General features: G+C 37.1%; 1 protein-coding gene across 6 annotated transcripts in view; it reads right to left on the bottom strand.

The window, feature by feature from the left end:
- Window positions 1-121: 121 nt before the first annotated feature.
- The window catches only part of LOC136259256 (uncharacterized), a 31,704-nt gene continuing 8,303 nt past the window's right edge, over window positions 122-23,522 (bottom strand). The window contains exons 3-10 of one of the 6 annotated variants that reach the window (XM_066052769.1): window positions 12,744-12,804; window positions 11,418-11,472; window positions 8,802-8,875; window positions 4,855-5,080; window positions 1,725-2,273; window positions 1,529-1,663; window positions 1,184-1,220; window positions 122-622 (exon numbers count right to left, since the gene is read on the bottom strand). In XM_066052769.1, coding sequence (XP_065908841.1) covers window positions 274-622; window positions 1,184-1,220; window positions 1,529-1,663; window positions 1,725-2,273; window positions 4,855-5,080; window positions 8,802-8,875; window positions 11,418-11,472 — 1,425 coding nt within the window. In that variant the 5' untranslated portion in view covers window positions 12,744-12,804 and the 3' untranslated portion in view covers window positions 122-273. The other 5 variants (XM_066052762.1, XM_066052776.1, XM_066052754.1 and 2 more) reach the window with 5 other exon arrangements.

Genomic DNA, 23,522 nt, shown 5'->3' on the forward strand with positions numbered 1-23,522 from the left:
GAAAGCTGAGCTCTGATAGAGTATCTAAATTACATACATGCTCATAAGCATATACTGTATATGAATCACGAGCATGTCGGGTGCTTTATGAGCTCCTGTCTATGCTGACCACACGCTACAATTTAAGAACACACTATTAATTTTGTGGTTAAGAATGTGCCATGTGCACAATTACATAATACACAACTTTTCTCAAAAACAAAAAAAGAAATTAATGCATTACAAAACAGTGTCTAAATATAGCTACAATATGTAACATATACAGTATCAGCTTCATAATTTTGGTCTCATTTTTTGATCAAAATCCTGAGTTAAATAAGCTGTCTGATCCGGTATACTTGGCATTTCATAAATAGTAGCCGTCACAAATTCATCAGGTGGCTTAGCGGTTGCCTTTGCATCTTCAACTGCTGGTGGGCTTTTAATAGGAATTTCATAATCAGCTGGCTTTGATTCATTGCTTACAGTTTGAAGAAATGGGGATGACATTTTCACATAACCTGCTGTATTAGTTGTGCCATTCGTCCCAGTGTTGGGGCTTACAGTAGAATCTACCACAATTGAGGGATGCAAATGTCCATTTCTTTTAGACGAATCAACATTAAATGGCCAAAACATTGACCTGCAACAACCAAACAATCTGATTACATTTAGAGTTCACAATACTGCAAGTGTAAAACTAACACTCTGCCTCTATGAGGCAAAACAAAGTACAAACATTAGTATTGCCAACTAGCCTGTATTTTTTTCTTTTGTCATTTAGTTGGGAAAAAGACAAACCAATTGACCATCAAATGACAAAAGAAAGAACCAAATTACAAGAGACAATTAACCAAATGATGAGAATGATAAAAGAAAAAAAAAGTCAGGCTCTATGCAAATGCTATGTTTACGTAACTGCAAGAGAGTTCATGATATAAAAGGGAGTTCTCTTTTTGCATTATGAACTCTTGGTAACAAGTGGTATATATTAAATAACACTTGTACAGTTTTGAATTTCATAATGCACCACACACAGCTTGCAGGTGGTGATGAAGATACCACCAAAAACTACATCCTATATTGAGTGTACACCACAGAAGCTCTTTGTTTACCCTACATCCTGTTATTTCCTTCAATGAAGGAAACTTAATAAATTAATAAAATAAACAGATAATAAACACAGACACTCCTGTCTACCTACCTATGTTGTTTGGAAGGTGCAGCATTGGATGATCTTCCTGTGAAAGAGAGAAAATGTACTTGTATAACTGCTACATGTGTACTCTACTTGGTTAAAAACACTGCATCCCAACTATTAACTATTTAAGCAGTGGATGTACTACATGTATAAATACACCTGTACCATGTTTTTCAGTCTATTGGCCAATATATGTAACTATGTGTCTAGGTCACATGCATCTTGGTAAGTACTCTTTGCATTAGTACAGTAAAAAAGGTGAAATCCTCTAATAAGTGTACATTAACAGAGTGTATGCGCAGTTATATCAAATTTTCTTTTATATGGGAATATAGTGCATGCACTAACTTTGAGAATAATGTCGTGTTTTACCGAGGATGGTTAAGACAAAGGCAAAAATGCCAGCCAATAGTAGAATAACTCCACAGACTATTCCAATAATTGCAATCATCGGAAATTCTTTAGACGGTGATGTCATTGGTCCTATCAAATAAGCATTTTCACATGGTGAGATCATGGTTATTTGAATATACTGTACATGTACCTCTTGACACCGATGTTACTGATGGTGTTACAGTTGAACTAGTCATGGTTCTTGATGATGTTAGTACTATCGTAGATACTTTAGGCTCACTTGTAGACAATTTCACAGTAGAAGAAAACATATGCACAACAGTTGATGAAACTGATCTAGTTGGTGATATACTTTTTGATGATGTTCTTGATGTAGTACTGAACACTGTTGATGTAGTACTGAACACTGTTGATGTAGTACTGAATGTTGTTGTGTCAAACATGATGGGAGGAATGGCACCACTGATAGCCCTACCAAGAGGAGTTGTCAAATCTCGCCTTACAGCACTTGCAGTGTAGGAGTATGTAATGCTGAGGTCCAAGTCATCAAAAGTTCCTTCAACAATATTATTCCTACCCACCACTGGTATAGTAAGGTTTGTATCTTGACCACCTTGCTTAGATAGTGATACCATGCAACCTCCAATCACCCTGCTGCATGAATTTGATAATGTACAGCGAAAGGTAATACTTGTACTACTCTTGAATTGCCAATAGATGTCTTGAAAATAGCTTGCCACTAAATAATGGAATAACACAGAAAGAATACACATTCTGCACCTTACACTATGCACATATACTTTAAAAATCACATCTAGAATTGCCTTGTCAATAGAATGATGTGCATCTTAATAGTGTAAATGTCATTAAAGAACTTTGGAGTGAAAGATCAAAGCAAAAATAGTACTATATTTGCGATACAAAACAGTTTATGCGACCAAAGTGCTATATATGCACTATCACAGTGCCATCTACGCAACCACAGTGCTATATCAAGGTAGTTATAGCATTGTGCGTGGGCAGAAAATGGTTAGATACATGGCGCCTGAGAAGAAGCACCTCAGAGGCAGAGGAAAGGCACTCCAGTCGATTGTTTTCTTGTAGTCTTGCTTGGTGAGTCTCGGATAGTTTCACACAACAAAACTTGAAGTTCTTTAAATCAGTTAAAGCATTGCTACGAGACTATATACAAAAAAAATACAGCATGAAGAATATGCGAGAGAGAAATATAGAACGAGGCGAATACTAATAGGTTTTAAATTGAAATCAGCCTATGTTTGTTAAGCTATCCATACTGTACATATGTACCAAGAAATACAATTTGGTAAATTGTTTTATATTGTACATGATAATTGTTGGCTTCGCTCTTTACCAATTTTTGTTATATATGTTTATACACTATAGGTCTTGCTTGTCCATTAAATGTTGCGCATGATCTTACTGTCTTCACACTACAGATAACTATTGTGCAAATATAACTAAATGAATAAAACAATAGGGTAATAGAAGTCACCGAAAAGCCACAACAAGAAGGGATTGCTAGGGTGGTAATAAAAACTATTTGACTGTCTGTCTTACAACTTAGCTACAGTATGTGCTCCATTCATTATTGGGAATTTGTGGTTTACATTACCACCCAAATGATCCCTTTTCATTTGTGGCTTTTATCAGTAATCCCTATTCTCCTTTCAAAAATTTTCATTGTGTATTTTTATTAATGCAACAATGGATTTATTTTATTGACAATGAAGATCACTATGCATTGTATGTACAGTACAGTACAGTACAGTCATTGTTTCAGTATACACAAGAAACTGCAATGTGCATACAAGGGGAGACCTTGAATACAATATCCAGTGCTAATCTCTTCCATTGCTGCCGTCTGCCCTCCATTTTTTTGTGAAGTAAGCTTCTCAGTACATTATGATATCTCTAATTACCCTGTATAGTGTATACTATTATCAATCCACTGGACTCGAGGGGTCTAGCACATCATTATCATACAGTACGATAGTACTGTATAGTAGGGACCACAAAGGAGTAGGCGTGTCCCACAAAATAATATCACCCAAAACACAGACTCAATTTCCCCTGACGACAATGAGGCAGTATTGTTTAGGTAAAACTAAGGCCAAACAAGCTTTCAGATCGACCCAAAATGCCTTCAAGTTGCTACGGAATTTTAAAAATATATTTAACAGAATTTTCTAGTGACTGACTGACTGACTGAGTAACTGACTGATGTCTTCAGACAAGCATAACTCGATAACGGCTAAGGCTACGGGCTTGATTTTTTCACTGTTCGACATCGCTTCGGCCTGACAGGTGCTTTTCGGCATTCTGCAGTACATACAATGTATTGTTCATGGACTTACCAGTGTCCTCCTTTGTGTCCCATTCATCTTTGCTGACAGCGAAAAGTGTCGATTTGGCGATAGCACATGATGGCTTCCCTTCATAACGGAAATCGTCCGTATTTGTCATAGCGGCTATTTTGATAGCAGATGTGCTTTTCAAACAGTTCTTGATTCGTACTGCTGTGTAACGGGTTGAACATAGCTGACAACAAAGCGAAATTAATACCTTACTTTTCAGACAATAATTATTGATATAACTGGGGTGCACAGCACAATTTCTTTCGGTATGCGTGGATTGCAGAGGTGCTTTTCAAACAGTACTTGATTCGAAATGCTGCGTAATGGGTTGAACATAGCTGACAACGAAGCGTAATGGATACTTCACTTTTCAGACGATAATCGGGGTGAGCGGCATCATTTCAGATGCGGTATGCATGGGTTCACCAGTCATAATAATTATTTACAAAGAAAGTTAACAAACAAGTACACAGAAAAATTTGGAATTTTCAACTATAGGAGGGCAACAGTAGGGATATAACACTTATTATTGTTTTACTGTGATTTAATATCGTGCACTACTCCAGCTTGTTTCAGTACTTTTTATCGATGTGCTATGGTCCCTACTCTAGTTGAAAATTCCAAATTTTTCTGTGTACTTGTAATTATACTACGCATAGGAAAAGCTTTCGATTGGCTCCTAGTTTTCGAACTCCAAAGTTGCTTTTTAATTGTTTTATACAAATCCTATGAACCCATATGAGTGTGTCATATATCTTCTCTTGGGTGCACATGCACATACATACAAACATGTAGCAAGTGCTAAATGAGCAGAGTTGCATGAAATAGCTAGGCATTATAATAAGGCAATGTACAGGTACACCCACAAAAGACATTCTGAACTACGTAACCACAAAGTAGAGTATCTTTGCTTGCAAGACAATCCGTGAATACAAAGTGGCAAACCTGCAATGATTGGATCGCTTCGCAGTATCCTGCCATTAGTTGTATGTAGTGTAGCTTCGATGACATACACATAGCCAAGATGTACACCTGTGCCATGCACTGGTACCCTGACGGCAATGGTGGTGTCAAGTTCAGGAGACAGTTGCACTGTGAATGATCTGCTAAAAGAATCATTCAGTGAAGAACACTGAACATCTAGCATGTGAGCATCCTTTGGAAAGGGTGGCTATAAATAGGAATATAAACAGTACATTATTATGTATGTATTATGTAAGATACCAGAGACCCACATCTGGCAATACACAGCTACTGTAGATAACAAGGTTAGTAATACGACTTAAAAATGTATCTTCTTAAAATAAAAATGTGTAAAAGAAGCAGTAGTTTGTAAATAACTATCCCTAGTAAATGCAATTACTTATTACCAGTACAAGTGTAAGGAAAAGCAAAAATTTACATTTGAGTAGTGATCACAGGAATAAAAAGCAATGAAACAAGGAAGGTCATATACAGTGTATACCTAAAACAATAGTGAATATTTAACTGTATACAGCCTGTCAATAGTAGCTATATCAAAATAGCCATGACTGAACTGTAGGGATAACTAGTATAGCTCCAGGTGTATAATGACCTCTCTTGTTTCAATGTTTTTATTTCTATGATCGCTACTCAAATGTAGAATTTTAAAGTTTTCCTTACAATTGTCTGTTTACTTTTTCATAAACATAATAAATACATTACTGGTAAACCATTGCATACTGGCATGTGGGAGTGGGATATTTCCTCAGTACATAAATAAACTCTTACCATTAGCCCATATTTTTATTAACACTTGCTTGTTAACTTTTTGTAATCATTTATAAACTTGTACGCCACAACAAAGAAAAGAATGGTGCAAGATGTACGTATAATAAAGAAGTAGCCAATTTTTTACCTAGTTTTTGTCCATGTTCTGCCTGTTACAGAGTCCTACATATGGGAGAACAATATGTGAAATTCACCTGAATCAGTCTGCCTATTTACAGTAGATTGTTGGGTACGTGGTGCAAAAATTACAGAGCAATTCTGTTTCCTACAGTACCTGATAGAACATAAATGAAGCCATTGATGCACTAGATAAATAAGAAAGAAAACTGTGGCCATGCAATAACATAAGTAATAAGTCGCAGCATTGCAATAGTAATTACCCCTATTCATCCTACTAATTCCAGCAATATCTAGCTGTCTTATACTGGAAAGAAAGTATAGCTATTAATAAGGCCTTCCACTACAGCCCACTGCAGAGTTATATTCAAAGTTAATTACTATCTACAGTGGAACACTGTCTAAGCCACCTTCAGGCCTAAATTTCTTGGCCTCAATTAGAAGGTAGTTGCTGGGCCAGTGTGTAAGTACCTCCTAGAGATAGTCTTTATAAACAGGTGGCCTTTCTATACAGGTAGCTGCTAAGACAGGGTCCATTCCATTTACATAATTGAGAATGCTGGGTACTTGAAATAATCACTGGACTAGGAGGGGAATGAGGACCTGCATGGGTACAGGGGAGATTACAGTGTATAACCACATTAACCGGTTTTTGTTGATCTGACAAAGGACATGACCTGACATTGTATGACAATGCATGTTATAAAGCTAGGGGGTCTGGGAACATGACCCCCAAGGATTTTAATGAATAAGTTGATAATATCCAAGTCAAGATGGGTGTAATGCAATGTTTTATGACCATGTTTTTCTTATCTAATATACATGTTGGAAAGTGAATCAAAGGTCTCTGGGTGAACTGTAGCCACAGTTACATTTCACAAGTAATTATAACCATACACAGTAATCATTAAACATATAACTATAAATTGTAACTACAGCAATCTACGGTACTACAGTAAAGTTGTGAGTACTAGATCTTGACTGGAATTTTGACCAGGGACAGAGAAAGTGTTAAGTGCATTAGTCACTGGGGTTGAAAAAGGAAGCGAATGAACACATACCAGCAATTACGACCATACTGCAAGACATTTAAAAGGATACACCCTTTTTAATAGTGCAGCTTACAACTGATACAGGAATCATGTCGAACATCACATAAAGGACAAAAAGTGGTTTGATTATGCACCATGACTTGCGTAGTGGTACAAGTATAAAATTCCCTGCAGTCTGAGTCCACTGTTTATATCAACCCAAGGATTTTAGCTTAGCACATTCATAGTTACCCTTACTCTTTGAAGAATGTAGTGTATCCTAGCAAACTAAGAAATAAATTAACAACTTATGGAGGAGTGTTAGTATAACAAATTCATTGGTTACCCCCCTTGGTTTGCAAGAAAGCAATGTATCTTAGCAACTACAGTAAGACATGCTGGGTAACCAGCAGTCGCTGTTTCAATTGGAATACAGGTACATGTACATGTAGTTACTCTTGACAAAGCAGGAGTACATGCCATGTAAGCAGATATAGGATGTTAATTACTAGGCTATGAATATTGACACCTCAAGCATTAACTGGTGGTAAACAAAGTGGCTGTTCTACCTATCAGAACAACCTTACACATGTAAGTGATCATACATATGTATGTAGCACATCCAAATGTACAGTTACATCAAGAGTACATAATAATAGAGTAGGGAGGTGTACTCTTGGTTACATGAATAGCTTTCAGCAGATCAGGTCATTTCTGGATGCTAGGTGCTAAGTACACTTGCATTTGCTGTAGCGAGGAAGCTAGCTCTTGTATCTCTATTGCTATAGCGAGTACTTAGTCACATCAAGCAGCCTGACTGTGCTCATGTCCTGGGTTGCTAAGTGTGTTAGTTTATATTTTTATAGAAATTGTGCTAGCATGCATGATTGCTTTTAATAGTTAAGTTGAGGTTTGCCAAAGGTTTAGTCAAGGATGGATGGGAGTTTTGGCATGTTTGCAGTAGATTCAATCTTTGTCACAGGATTCAGCATAAGCTATTCTAGTTAGCACTACGGTTGTCATGAGTACTATTATGTAGTCAACTGTTAAATTAACCCTTAAATCGGCAAAGAACTTTGGGGAATGCATGTTTACACAATATAAGCACACATTAGGTGAAGTAACTTAATTCAACTATATGTTGATCGAAAGTCTGTTCACTGAGCTACTTGGAAAAGGTTAAATGAACACTGTGACTACAGCAGCTTACATGCTATGAAGCAATGAACAACAACAAGTCACATCTTCGTGTTTCAAAATTCTTGCCACATGCTTAATTTCAATTGTAGGTTTACTCACGCAAGCCATATATGGCATGATAGAAAATTTAATGGTGAAGCAAATGGAACTTGTTGCAAGGTGATAGACCATCGAGTTATACATGTAGGTCACTTTAGAAAGGGTGTGTAAATGTTTCCTTACCAAAAAGTTATTTACATGGCTAGTTTCGGACTCACAATTTAGTGTTAGGATAAAACCCTAGGTATTCTTGTTACATCTATCACAAGTAGAGTGACGTAAATTGCGTAGCCATAGGAATAATACAGTGCTTTGAATAATACAGTGCTTTGAATAATACAGTGCTTTGAATAATACAGTGCTTTGTGCAAGGCACACATATTTATTAAGTTTACATCCAGTTTTCTGGACTATGCAGATTTAAGGATTAGATATTTAAATGCAGATAAAGAGTTGCTTTAGTGCTTTGTCTAAACTACGTATTCATTGCAATAATTCCCAAATACAAAGTGCACATGATCTGCCTAATGCAGCCACTTGTTTAATAAATTTTGGTGATCGGATGAAAATTTGGATTGGCAATAGAGAGGTTTCAAAGACAATTTGATTCCTCTGTTTCTGCAGCTGTGTATATACACCAAGTACCTTTGTACATGCATAAGCAACCATACTGGGTAGTAATTTTGAACACAATTATTGAACATAGATTTAGTACTTGGATATGAAATGCCATATTGTGCATCTATTCTTTACCTCCCACTCCACCAATAAATAACTGCTTTCAGGATTGACGCATACACCAAGATTATTGAGGTCTTGGCTCAAACCTAGAAAAAAACATACTTATATAAACAAATTCCTATATACACTTTAGACATAAGTACTGTATGCCATTTAGAGGAACTGCATTACTGTACAGTATTATCAAATATAAACTGTGTATATCCTAATGCAGCATGTAAACAATACAATGTCTTCTACAAGTATGTACACCCCCTGTATTGCATTACACTGTAGGTATGAACAGTTCTGGAGAGTCAGAAATCCAATGTAATATCCTAATATACACCCTGTAACAGTCAACAAATAATCAAGTACCCTGAAACCAAGTCGTTTTATTACTAAGACACTACAGTAACCAACTATGGCTAAGGGTTAGAATTATGCTCAAAATTTTCATTATTTTATTCCAAATTTATTATTCTCATTATTATCAAAATTATTCCTATTTTGTATAACCTTTTCTTCAGTTTTGTAATTAAAATGTACAGCAAGACTTTGAAACAGTAAAAACTGCTAAGTCTAGCTGTATCAATTGTTATTTTTTGCTAGCAAGATGTTTAGCAACTAGTACAATGAGTAATGAACTATTCCGTGCTGATCATTCTATAAGAGTAGGTGACTGCTCTATTAAGAGTATTTATTCCCAAGTTTATTCAAGCATAATTCCCACATCCCTACTGATGGTATGGACTTGATTCCTTTACTGTTCGACATTGCTTCGGCCCAAAATGTGTGTTTTCCCCAACCACAGTGTCTCCTTAGTGTTAATTTGTAGTAACATCTTGATAATTTTTGTAGTAGTTAAAATCCTCTCACCACCAAATTTGTAGAGGTTTCAATTTACTACTTCTAAATTGCAATAGCTTACAAACCATACCATATAATCCTATAAAACTATATATCAAATTACTCACTATAGAATAAGGAATTCGATTATCAAGCTGTTCACACTACAGCGACTGCAAAACCATTATATAACTTCAAAACTCGGCTTTAGCAAAACCAAACGTAAAATTTCACTACTAAACAGGCTAGCACTTTTTACTTTATCCTTATAAACACCACTAACCTGTTTATAGTTGAAGCAATTATCTTCAAGTCTGGTTATGGCATTTGAGCAAGTGCACATGCGCATATTGGTACGAGGTCACTGGTTTGATTTGTCCAAAAGTAGCAACATGCCACTCCAACCTATAAAATCCTTGTCCTTATTGTTTCTTTTCGTTAGTTATAGTGCCATTATCACTTCGAATAATAGTCTACAATGGTTGTTACTGACCTTCTGAACCTGTGCGATACATCATTTTACCAGTGATAGTTAGTGAGGGACTGGTTATCCTGTTCCAATTCACTTAAGGGCGTAGACGCTACAGGATAAGTGCAGGGGTTACTAAAACGCTCAACTGAGGTTACAGAGTGCTGAAAATGTGATGCCAGGAGCGTTTATAAATCAAAGCGGTTGTGGCGGTGAGAGGGTTAATTAACTCTCATACTGCTATTCATTTATTTGCTATACATACAATGAAAATGAAGCAGAATAACCACTTTACTTTGATAATTAATAATTAGGACATGCATTTAAACCTGAATTTTCTTTTATGGTATGTCTGATGCTGAGTACGGAACAGCCCAGTGTACTTCTACAATTCAAACAACAGTGCATACCATGCATAAAGGGTATTATTGAAGCTGTTCAGTTACACTGAGTTTGTTATTTCACAGTCTATGGAATAATTTGCTTTAGGTTGGTTAGTTTGCCAGCAAAAATGCAGCACTATAGTTTAAACATGACTTGTGCACTGAACACAGTGCCTAAAGAAGACTCACCAGAGAATGTAACTTAGAGAAATTAGTCTACTAGTGATTAGTGACACTGTTGTTTGCACTTTGGGGGCTACAACTGGCAAGGGATTCAGTAGGATCTCACTTACAGAAAAAAATGAATTCTTTCAGTCTCTCATGGATGGGTTCTCACTTTAACAAAGAGCTTAATATGTAGAAATGTTTGAGAAGAGATATTTACAACAATACTGTAGCAAAAGGACTGCAGTATGAGGAAAGTCTTTAGTAGTATCAATGGTTGGCAGGAGCGCATAAATGTGTTTGGAGTATAATAATATAACACTCTCCTGTAAAAGTAAGGTTAAAAGTGCTTATAGATTCAATCTCATGGCAGCTACAGTCCTTGCAGACTATTGCTTCAGCCAATGTGCTTTTTCAATTCTGGAAATTAGCCCCCTCTGAATGAAAAATCTAGAGTCAACAAAATTGAGTTGTAATAAAAGAGAAGGTTTGGTTTTGTGTACCCTAGGATCTGGTTAAATTCACTCCAATCTGAATTGTCACACAATCACACTGTCAGTAAAATATTAACTAGTACAGGGTGTACATAAATCATATATACACTAAACAAATAAGTGTTGTTTGGGTAAGCCTCTAAAACAATTATACATTAATGTCCCTTTTTTGGATGCATGATAATAAGCAATACATCTTGCAATACCCACCCAGCTACAGGTTAGTATTATTAAAAAGTGATTACGCCCCTGTAGGAACATGTATATTTATAACACATATGGTACACACCTTGCTGCAACACAGAAATTGCCAACAGTGTTAATGTCAGCAGTGGGAACAGCATCTGGAAAATACAAAGTGCCAACAAATCTGTGTTACTAAATACCTACTACCATACATACATACTGTACATACGTATTTTCATACAATTGCACAATACTGTATATGGGTATATGTAAAGATACCATAGTTCTACAGTAACAAAGTACACTAGGTTAAGTGATAGCTTACACATGTACTGTATCAACAAATATTATAGCCATAATATTGGACCTGGTAGAATGAATTCAGCTTAGCAAACAAAAGTGTTCTGCTTGTGGTTGTTACAACATAAAGAACCACAGAAATTTGGGCGTAACCTATCATAAACTTGCAGAGTTCAGAGTTCATTACACACACACACACACACACGCACGCACGCACGCACGCACACACACACACAGAAACATTCAAACAATCAATAATTCACACTTTCTCTCTATACATTCAGCCGTATGTAGGCTCAAGAAAGAACTACTAAAGTTATTAATGGCACTTGCATGTAACTGTACCCTTAAAAGCATATGGACATGGACATAATTAAACAAACAGAGGAATACTTTTCCACACACCCCATGTCAACACATGTAAAAGTTTGTACAAATAGCACCACACCTGACAACTACAAAGGACACTAAATTTAGGTTATCTAATACTACACATGTACACAATCTACACTACATTGTGCAGATGCAACCCAAAGAACACAATATGTGACCAGATCTGCAAGAATCTCACTTGTGCCTAATTTTACAGTAGAATGCAATAAACACATTGACAATGGGTGAAATATTTACAAAATTGAAAAAAAGATCCTATAATTTTTTGAGTGCTTGTTTCATGATGATGGAAGATACTAATGGCAAAATCTTGATTCCCAAATCAAGAGGAGTTTGAAAAATATTTGTTTCATATCATGATTCCCAAACCAAGATGAGTTCAAAAAATCTTTGTTTTGAAATCAGTGGAGATAAATTAGTTCAGGTAATCCATACAGTTACCCAAAATTCACACCGGTATGTACATGTAGTGTTACAAAACAAACAGATAAAAGTGACTGGCTCTGCAAACACTAGTTATATGCTTTTCCAAAAGTCCACTTTCACAGCTCATGCTTTCCTTTCTGTGAAGTGACATTTGGTCAGATTGAATAGAGTTCTTTCAACTTCATATAGTAACACAAACAATACCACTTGTTTTTTCAGTTATTATATACCGTATTTCAGTCATACTGCTGACCAAGAATATATGGCAACCTATCAGGTAACCATGCATGCTGAGTATGTTATCACTAACCTTGTTTATTTATCACTCTTTTGATAATTAAAATAAGCAGGGTAGCTAGTTTTGAAATTTCCTGCAATAAATACAAGTATAAAACTGTTCAGGAAAATGACCGCAATGTTTGTGTTGCTATGGAGATGAAAGAACACTATACACATCACAGCACAGTTGTTTATATAAGCTTATAAGTGATTTTAATGTGAACTTGTTGATTGAAGTTGAACATTTGCAAAGGCAAAGCCAGTAACAAAATCAAGAGTTGCAATTTAGAATGTACAAGTACTATCTGCTCAGTAAAATACGTATGTAGAATGTACATACGGTATGTACAGTGTGAAAATGGGAAATATTTTCAATAGCCATCTACCATCATAGCTACGTAGTGCATAACAAATTCCCAAGTTTCACTAGTATAGCATTTATGATGATAGTTATGATGATGATCATTGGCGTGAGTAGCTATTAATTGGTATCGGAATACCAAAATAACGGGTATCTGTTTGCAGTGTTATTTGGACCATAGTTTAGCAAATATGTAGATGTGACTACCATGAAAGTGCTACTTAACACTCATTTCTAAATTAGCTTATAATTGTGTCTCATGTATACAGCTCTAGTCTCATGTGAACAGTACATAGGCCATTAAATACACAGTATGCATCACTTGAAAAATGGTATATAGTACAGTAAAATGCTTGTGTACACATCATACAGTACGGTAGTACTGTATATTAAGGATCATGAAGAACTAGGCTTTTCCATCACCCTAAAATCAACCTCAATTCCCTTCATGACAACTTGGCAGCATTGGTTAGGCAAAGCCAAGCCCAAAAATTCCTTCAGACCTACCCTAAACCCTACCAAAAAGTTTTTATAAAATTTTCTATTTAACTTTTTGATACTGACTGACTGACTGACTGACTGACTGATTGACTGACTAACCAACTAAACTAACTAACCAACTAAACTAACTAACCAACTAAACTAACTAACTAACCAACTAAAGTAACTAACTAACTGATGCCTCCAGCCAACCATAACTCGCCAACCATAACTCGCCAACCACAGTATGTACAATACACGCATCATGGACTTGCCTTTGTCCTCCTTTGCGTTCCAGTTCTTTTTGCTGATGACACAAGGTGTCGATTAGTGATACTGTAGTACCAAGAGTTAATAATAGTAGGGAGGGAGAGTGTCTAACGCTCAATAGGCCTGTATAAAATGAGCGTGTAAGACAATCTGGCTTCTTGGCCAGACGTGTTGATTGCATGAAGGGAGATGTGAAATGAGGCACGCAGCAGAAGGACGTTATCGATACTACTAGCTGTTCACGAATCGGTCTCGTGAGCAACGTGCGAGGCAACATGTGCAATCAAACATGTCGATTTGTGATGCAGCCCTCGGTACTAGGCCGAAATTGAAGCAGAAACAGTTCAGCCTAGCAAGAAGAAGCATCAGAGAAGATCAATGAGGAAAAGCGGAGATGAAGCACGCTTGGAAGCACAGGTAGAATTGCATCACGAATCTACCGTTCAGCGACATCCTGAGGTAAGGCCCAAGAAGAAGCGTCAGTCGAGGAGTGATGAGCCGGAAGTAACCAAGAAGAAGTGTCAGACGAAAGCAATGGCAAGGAAAAGAAGCGGCACCGATGAAACACAGCCTGAAGAATCCCAACCTAAGAAAAAGCGCCAGATGAAAGTTATGAACGATTTCTCTCTGGTTCTTCCATCACTCACTGGAGTAGCCATCTTCGCATCACTGCTTTCTCACCAACTATCGATTTTGCAAGGCCATACAAAATGTAACATAACGTGTTTATTGTGGTCATCAACACTATAGAAAATTACAAAGGTATACGATAATAAGCGGGGTATACCCGCTCATTTTATACAGGCCTATTGAGCGTTAGACACTCTCCCTCCCTACTATTATTATTAACTCTTGGTAGTACTATGCGGCTTCCCTGTGGCTGTGTTGGCTAATCGCCTGTATTTATTGTACTGACTTCATTGAGTGATTGATTGCAGAGATGCTTCTCATACTGTTCTTTGTTTGTAACACTGTGTAACAGGCGAAACATAGCAGAAAACAAAGCATGATGGCCACCTTCTTTTCCATTACATAATAGATTGTTGGGGCACACGTTCAGATGCAAAATTATTCTTCCATTTAACGTGATATGCGCTAATTCATTTGTCATAATTATTTTCCTATATCTGCAGATATACTAGTGGTTATTTAATCCCTAATTCAGTCATGGTTGTTTGTATCCGTGTGGACACAATAATCATGTAAAGTTACAAAATATGTGAACAATTAAGATTATCAGTACCAAAAATTTCTTTCTCATATACTGTGCATTTATGGCATATGTCCCTGGCACACATGTATTAAAATAAAGATGATAAATAGATATGATCTGCATAACTAAACACCAATACTAAAATGTATATACACTGTAGCTTTATAAACAGCTTGTCCCTATAAACTAAGACTACTTAAGGCTACAGCTACAGTATAGACTACACACAGGTACAACAATTAAGATAGGTAATTCCATACCTTTATTTTTTTAGACTTTACACTTTAGTTTCCTGATTTTAATATAGCTGCAATAAAAAGTTTTTGAACATTCTGACAAATCACATCAGTGAGTCTTGCTTATATTGGTAGTCATGTATGGGTGGTGCCAACCACATCCCATGTGGTCTCAGCTAAAAAGTATGGAATCACCAGTATGCATACATCATGCTAGGCTTCTTAACACTCCAAGTACACATATGTACACCCTACAAATGCCATATTAACTCAAAAAGGTTAATCCTTGGTGAACAATGTGTAATCAAACAAAACCTAGCCCTGGTAATTAAAGTACCAAAGGCATCGTTAATGTCATAGGAGAAAAAATCTAAGCCATAAAGCAGACAATACAGTGGTAAATTGTTAACTGTTATTACTTACTGTAACTTACCAGCACTCACTGCACAATTTACACTAAGACCTGAAATTAAATAATGAAACACCTTTAGGCTTTTCATTGTTGGAGTTGAGTTTACACTTTCCAAGGTACTATAACTGGTATATACTGTCTGAACATCTTTCACTACACTATATCTGTATAAAAGTTATATTACTAAGGGATGACTTCGTACTACAGCTACATAAAATTATGTACATGTTTAAGATGCATTTCCGAGACACACATCTCACACACCTGGTTAAAACATAGGGTAACGTAATATAAAAACTGTTAATCTAGAAGATCAAGTTGGAAGTGCACATTGTTGAAGTGTGGCCTTGAAGTACAGATGCATAATCACTATACAATAAGATGCTTTCTATGTGATCAAATGAATATGAACATAAATGCCATAGTAAGATTTGATACAACTTTGACATGTGAACTGTACTGCTTAGTAGGGTTGGGCGGTATTAGGAATACCTTGTACGGTATATCTTACCTGAAAATACCCCGGTATGACTAAAATATTGACTAAATGGTGACAAGTGGTAAAAATAATTATAAAATGATTTATCACAACAGACAGGTGGAAAATTGGAAATATGAGATTCAGGGATGGTATGGAAGTCTGCTACCAAACGAAAGTTTTACCCACAGCAAGTAATGTAGAAGTTGGCTTTGCCCCATAATGTAACTTGATAAGGAACAGAACGCAATATAATGCATTGTTTGTACAATGTACGTATGTTTGTACATGAATCAATGAGACATAAAATTTTAATAAATCAATGGTTAAAAAAGGGACATACAGCACACAATACAAAGCATTGTTTGTATAATATGTTTGTACATGTCAGACATGATAAGATCGTTATGATCAAGTAGTAATACAAAAAGTTTATCTATTTCAAGTTTTTTGATAGGAATACAAGCATGTTCACTTTCTCAGGTTTTAAATTGTTTCGCAGGGGGGTAACAATTTTACCAGAAGTACTAAAGAGTCGTTCTGATGGACAGCTAGTAGCTGATACTGACAAATATTTTTTAGCGATCATGGCTAAGAGTGGATAGTGCTCATGGTTTGCTTTCCACCAATCCAAAGGATTACTCTCTGGGTCAGCCGTTGGTAACTTTGTATAGTGGTCAAGTTCAGATTCTAGTTTTTCGGTGGTTGTCATAGTCCCTCCTCTGATTGTAGAGGACTGTGCCTGTTCCTTCATTTTCTTGAAAATAGCTCCCAGCTTCATCTCTCCTTTCTTAGGCTTCTTCCTCAGTGGCTCATCTGCTGTACAGCTGTTGTCATGACACTCTGATTCTTCTGCTTCCTGTTCAGGTGAGGTGTGACAGATGACCCCCATTGTTATCTCTTCTTTAACGAGGTCAAATTCATCATCACTGAGGTAGTCAACCTTGAAGCGAGGATCCATAAAATTGGCTATGTTCACCAGTAAGGCAACATTGGCACAAGAGTATCGACTCTCCAAGTCATCCCTTATAACCTTTCTCATGTGATTGGTTAATGCAGAATCATTGGTATCGTCAGCCAGCAGGTCTTTGCAGATATACTCCAACATGGGTTTTACGGCTGAAATCGTGACATAATTTTCAGCAGACAACAAGTCAGTCATTTTCTTGAGGGGCGATAACACCGTGTCAATGGCTTTCAGTACCTCCTTTTGTTGCCAACTTAGGATAAGGTGTGAAGCCTTCTTGTCATTGCTGAGTACTACATTTATAGCCTCTTGCTGCTCCCTAATACGTTCTACCATCTTTCCAGTTGATCCCCATCTTGTGACACAATCCTGCAGAAACAGAACTGTATGTTAAGAATGCAACAATCACCAAGGTGGAGCCAAAGTGATAACAAATCACCAAGGTGGAGCCAAGATATTGCACACTTGACACAAATACAATGGTGACATTAATGCAATAATATGGTGACATGAATACATTGACATGGTGACATAAATACATTGACATGGTGACATAAATACATTGACATGGTGACATAAATACATTGACATGGTGACACCAGTACTTACTGTTGCTAGTGAATGCTGAGGTAAGTCCATAGTAGCTTGTGTAGAAGTCAGATCCCGTCTTCTCTTCCAGCTCATGCTGAAAGCACTAACCACCTTCCTGCAAGTTCCAATAGTGGAAGAGCAGCGTTGATCCTGGAGGCCTTTATTGACAGCAAGGTTAAGATTGTGACCAAAGCATGACAACTGCTTCCACCCCAAGTCCTTGGTTGCTCGTATAATATTACTAGCACTATCAGTGGTTATGCAAACTTGTCTAGTGATATCAAGTGACCATGACTGAAGAGTCTCTTGTAAACCCTCTGCTAGGTTGCTTGCTGTGTGGTCTTCTGGCAAATACATGGTTTGAAGGCAGTAGCTCTTTAGTGACCACTCGCTGTCGACATAATGCACGGTGTAGCTAAGGTAAGGCTTTAATCCCTGGCTGGACCAGCAATCTGTAGTAGCAGAGTAGTACTCAATCTGTCCAACATCTCGTACCACTTGCTCTTTAGTAGTACTATAAGCTGCTGGAATGGCTACTCTGGACATGTAATTGCGGCTGGGTGGCTTGTATCTCTTGTCAAGTGCCGCCAACATTTTCCTAAATCCGGCCTTCTCCACGGTATAAAGTGGAAGCATATCCTTTGCAATACAGTAGGTCACTGCATTGGTAAGCTCAACCCACTTCTTACTCTTGTTATCATAAGACTGGCTGCTCATTAGTGCTTCTTCAATCGACGGCTGGCTATGGGTTCCATGCGTTACAGAATTTCCCGCCTTGTCTTTGTCTGTCTTTAGTGTGGTAAACTCAGCATATACACTGGGATGGTTATATCGCAGGTGCGAAATAAGATTGGAAGTGTTTCCATTACGAGCTGCCACCTTCTTTTTACACTGTCTGCAATATGCGTAACCATCGTTAATGGGCTGCTTTGTTGTTTCATCACTCCTTAGCGCGAAGTATTTCCACACCACTGATTTCCCCCCAGGCTTGTCCACTAGCTCCATCTAACACTACGCAATAACTTTCAACACTTAGCTACACACTTCGTAGTCTGGCGGCGCCCGCCCCTTCGCATAGAGTAAGGGTCTGGTATGCTTAGTATAGTGGAGTTGTACCGGATTACCAAAAACTGGTGCAACCAATCAGAACGCTCCACGTTTAATCAGCGCATTTTTGTTTATGTTACGTCAGAAGAATGAATCAAATGTCCTAACAGTGCTGAAAGAAACAAAAGGAGTTAGCTAATAAAGAACAAAGAGAAGAAAGTGTTTTTTCGGGAAGGGCTTTTCGCCTTGTTTGATACGCGAAAAACCCGGGTTACGCTCTGATTTCCTAGGTAGGGAGACATGTCTATTCTATAAAAGTAGACCAATCCACTTTCACCTGTGTTAAGGCGAAGGAAGTTCAATATCACTGCCACAATTTTGAGTGAGGCACTTCCGTTAAGACCATTTTCGTTACGTCATTACATTCAAATTAAATTCCTCCAGAACAACTCGGTGATACTAAGCAAACCAGACCCTTACTCCATGCGAAGGGGCGGGCGCCGCCAGACTACACACTTCGTTCAACACGCACGAGGCAGTCTATCGAATACCGATGCTAATTTAAAAATTTTAACGGATAGTCGAGAATTTTTTTAAAACCGAAACTAATAATAATAATAATAATAATAATAAACTGGCGGTATTCATTCAATACCGCACCGCTATAATTATGATACCGATTAAGACTAAAATACCGGTATACCGCCCAACCCTACTGCTTAGTCCAACACCCATTGTCTGAATGCTATCCCACTAGGGAAGGCTTAAAGCCTATGAATACAGGGAGTCAGAAACATGTAACTAAAACCCATTACTGTATGCATCTTCTAATATGTGATTTCAACAGTATACATATACAATATTTTTGAAAGCAGACAAGATGATTGACAAATGATAAAGAAAATTGGTGTTGTCATTGACTTTTGAACTTATAAATTCAGTTGCCATAAGTCTAAGGAGGTACGCTGTATATAATGGACCTTATCTGCAATGATGTCAAAGCACAAAATGGCGGCCGATAGTGTGGACACATTTGTACAGAGGGTATTAGGAGAGATGGCGGTTCATTATATTAAAATTTACATACTGCAGCAAGGGGCAAGGTGTGGCATACATATTTACATGTACTTACAAGACAAATGTGCATGGTTTTGCATTGATACCAAAAATTAAGTCTGGTTTCGTCTGGTGGGACTATTTCGCATCGCCACATCACCCTAACTAGCCCCTTACCTTTATTATCCAATAGTCCCATGTCGTGAAATCCGCAAACAAAACTCATTTTAGGGATTACAGTGTACATACGAAGTGCCCACATGGCCATTTTTTCAATTATGACGTCATTGCAGATAAGGTCCATTAGCGATTGGTCTTAGGCCTGTAGTCACTTTACATACATACGCATTAGTGTTGTTTTAGTAATGACTTTTAGTTTTAGTCATAGTCATTGTCAGTTTCGTCAATAATTTTAGAATTAGTTATAGTACTTTTACTTAATTCCCTTTAGTTATTGATTTAGTTATATAGTTATATTCTCTGTGTTATTTTCTGTAGTTTTAGTTAAAAATGTGAAAATGTTTTAGTTACAGTTTTAGTAACATTTCTAAAAGCATTTTAGTTATAGTTTTAGTTGTACATAAGAAAACCTTTTAGTTTTAGTTATAGTTTTAGTTATCTTTCTTTAGCTTTAGATTTAGTAAAATATTTTGTTTTATTTTAGTTATATAGTTTTAGTTAACTAATACATTTTTGCCTTACTAAAAGTACTTTTAGTTTTAGTTATAGTTAACTAAAACAACACTAATACGCATATATGTTTAAAAGTGGAAATGATGATGTGGTTGAGTTTGTCACTTATTGGTAACTTTGATAGTGACACCATTAATCCATTTTTAAAGGTATGTACTAGTATAGGTCCTTTATAGGTGTACACAGACACAGACATCATCTGTCAATAGAAGCCATCATTCTTTAGGTATATATTTGTTACCACCTTCTTGATGTTATAGAGCAATATGGTCTTCAGTACCTTATGGTACACAGGGTGAGAAATCACCAGTGGGAGCATTAAGACCTAGGTGTTTGGGTGAAGAATTCATAACATAAAACAGTGAGGCCCTCACTTGAACTCTTGGTGAAGGTATAAACAAAACTTAAATTAATAATGCAACAATGCAAAATAACACATGTAATGAAGTGAAAACCACCATACTCATACAAGTACAGACAGCTATTCATTACAACATAGCATTTCATTGCCATTTCAGTGGTGTTCCAGCACCATTCTGCTACCGTTCCAGCATCATTCCTCTGCCATTTCGACACCATACCACTGTCAATTCAACGCCATTCCCCTTTCGTTGCAACGGAATGAAATACTGGCAAAACAGGAACCTTTTTTGATGCCTTCTGTACTTTGTGCCAACACAGGGGGTTACTATTCAGTGGACTGGACTACTGGACTGGAACACTGGACTGACATATTTTTGATTTTTGCACATTCTATGGTTGGATTTATGGAGTCTTGCCAGTAAGTACCCTTAGGGCACCTGCAGCCCACTTCTAAATGCTGAAGACGAACAATGGAATATGCGAAAACTGTCTCTTATCTTGATAATTTCACTACTGTTCACTATGCCACTATACAACACTTATTTCTTACCCTGGTGTGTAGTAATGCTGCAGGCAGTGCAGGGAATTGATTGTGACAGCAATAGTTAATCAGCAATCAACTAGCCAGTAGACTGTATCCTTCGAGTTGTATCCAGCAAGCTTGAGGAGCAAGCAAGCTAGTCTCGCTGCCAGACTTCTGTCTGAGTACAGGGGCTTATCAATTAAAGATTATAAGTGCCCATACTGAAAAATCTCTAATTGATAAGCCCCTGCACTGAACTAGAGGCAAGTCTAGAGGTCTGGCCATGCTGGCGAGACTAGCTTGCTCCTCAAGCTTGCTCTAAGGATATCTTGAAAGATATTGTCTACTGGCTAGTTGATTGCTGGTTAACTATTGCTGTCACATTCAATTACTACACACCAGGGTAAGGAATAAGTGTTGTATAGTGGCATAATAAACAGCAGCGAAAATATTAAGAGACAGTTTTCGCGTATTCCACTGTTCGTCTTCAGCATTTAGAAGTGGGCTGCAGGTGCCCTAAGGGTGCTTATTAGCAAGACTCCGTAAATCCAACCATAGAATGTGCAAAAACCAAAAATATGTCAGTCCAGTAGTCCAGTCCAGTAGTCCAGTCCAGTAGTCCAGTCCACTGAATAGTAACCCCCGCCAACACATGAGCTGTTGACACGACCAAATTACATGTTGCAGTAGTATAGTATTGTAGGATATTGGTCTTAAATTACACAAATGTACAAATTCAATTTTAGACATGCACAACTTGGTATAACTACAAATCTAGGTAGCTATTAATTGTTTTCAATTGCTATGGCAAAGTTGTTGATACTGTACACTGTAGCTTTGTTAGTGGGGGTAATTGTGGTCATTCCAGTGTCTCCCTGGGTTGTGTGTATCACATTCACACAAAGTGTGCTTTATTACAAAGGAAAATAAAGCACACTTTGATGGAAATATAGCACACTTTGGCACTACATGAAAATTAAAGCATACTTTTCTTAGAAAGATAAGTGACAGTATAAGGAAAAGATTGAGGTAGCTATCTAGCACGGTGGGTTTCAAACTTGGAGCTTGCCCAGGCTGACTTTTTCAGGTCTTAATTTTTTGTGTGCATTTAAGTTACTATTTCTATTAAGGGATCATAGAAAAAAGTGGGGAAATAACTACACCATGTACTAGTGGACATTTAATCTTTAATCCCTAATTCAGTCATGGGTATACAGCGCTGTAGTTCTTTTTTCACTTTTTTTTCTTTGTAGCATAATAACATTATTTTGACTAGTGAACCCGCATCACAAGAAAGAATGGCGCCTGTATTTATATCTGGACAACTAATTCCCATTTACAAACATAGGGAAGCCATTGAGCTACCACAAATAGGTGGGCTGAAGCAGCATTGAACGATGAAAAAAAAATCAAGCTTGTAGTCTTAGCCATTATCGAGTTACACTAGTCTGAAGGAATTAGTAAATCAGTCAACAGAAAATTCTATTGAATTAAAATTCTGTAGCAACCTACTGTATCTGCAGTGGTTTTGGCTGTTCTGGAGACACTTTTGGGCTTGGTATTCTACCTAACTAATACTGCCAAGGTGCCATGAAGCTATCGTGAGGCCGATTTCTGGTCAACATTTCTGTGACAATGTGCATACTGTACTGTATAACTTGTATTCATGTGACTAATGGTAAATATTCACCCCCTATAATTTAATACAGTGTATATGTACACCCTGGTACGTGTAATACTTGTATGTGCCTATAATGTATGGGTGGTGTACCAACACAACAATGAAACCAATACCTGTTTATTGTTAATGCATAATATTAAGGTTTGCAGGGACTCCTAAATAACACAATAAGTTACTCAAATTATATTATTGCAAAATGCATTAATCAGATAAACACATGAGGGAATTGAACTAGAACTGATAAGAAATTTTCCATTATAAACATTGAGAAATCACACTAAGGGCTTACAACATTACTAGCTACTGAGTTATCAAAAAGTTATAAAACCACAACACTAAAGACTAAGCATACAGTGTATGTGTAATCATAACACTCATGATCACTATGATTAGAGAGGCCTATAGTATGTATAGCACAGTACAATGTAAGTGCATGTTG

This window comes from Dysidea avara, chromosome 1 (assembly GCF_963678975.1).
Source record: "Dysidea avara chromosome 1, odDysAvar1.4, whole genome shotgun sequence".
Lineage (NCBI taxonomy): Eukaryota > Metazoa > Porifera > Demospongiae > Dictyoceratida > Dysideidae > Dysidea > Dysidea avara.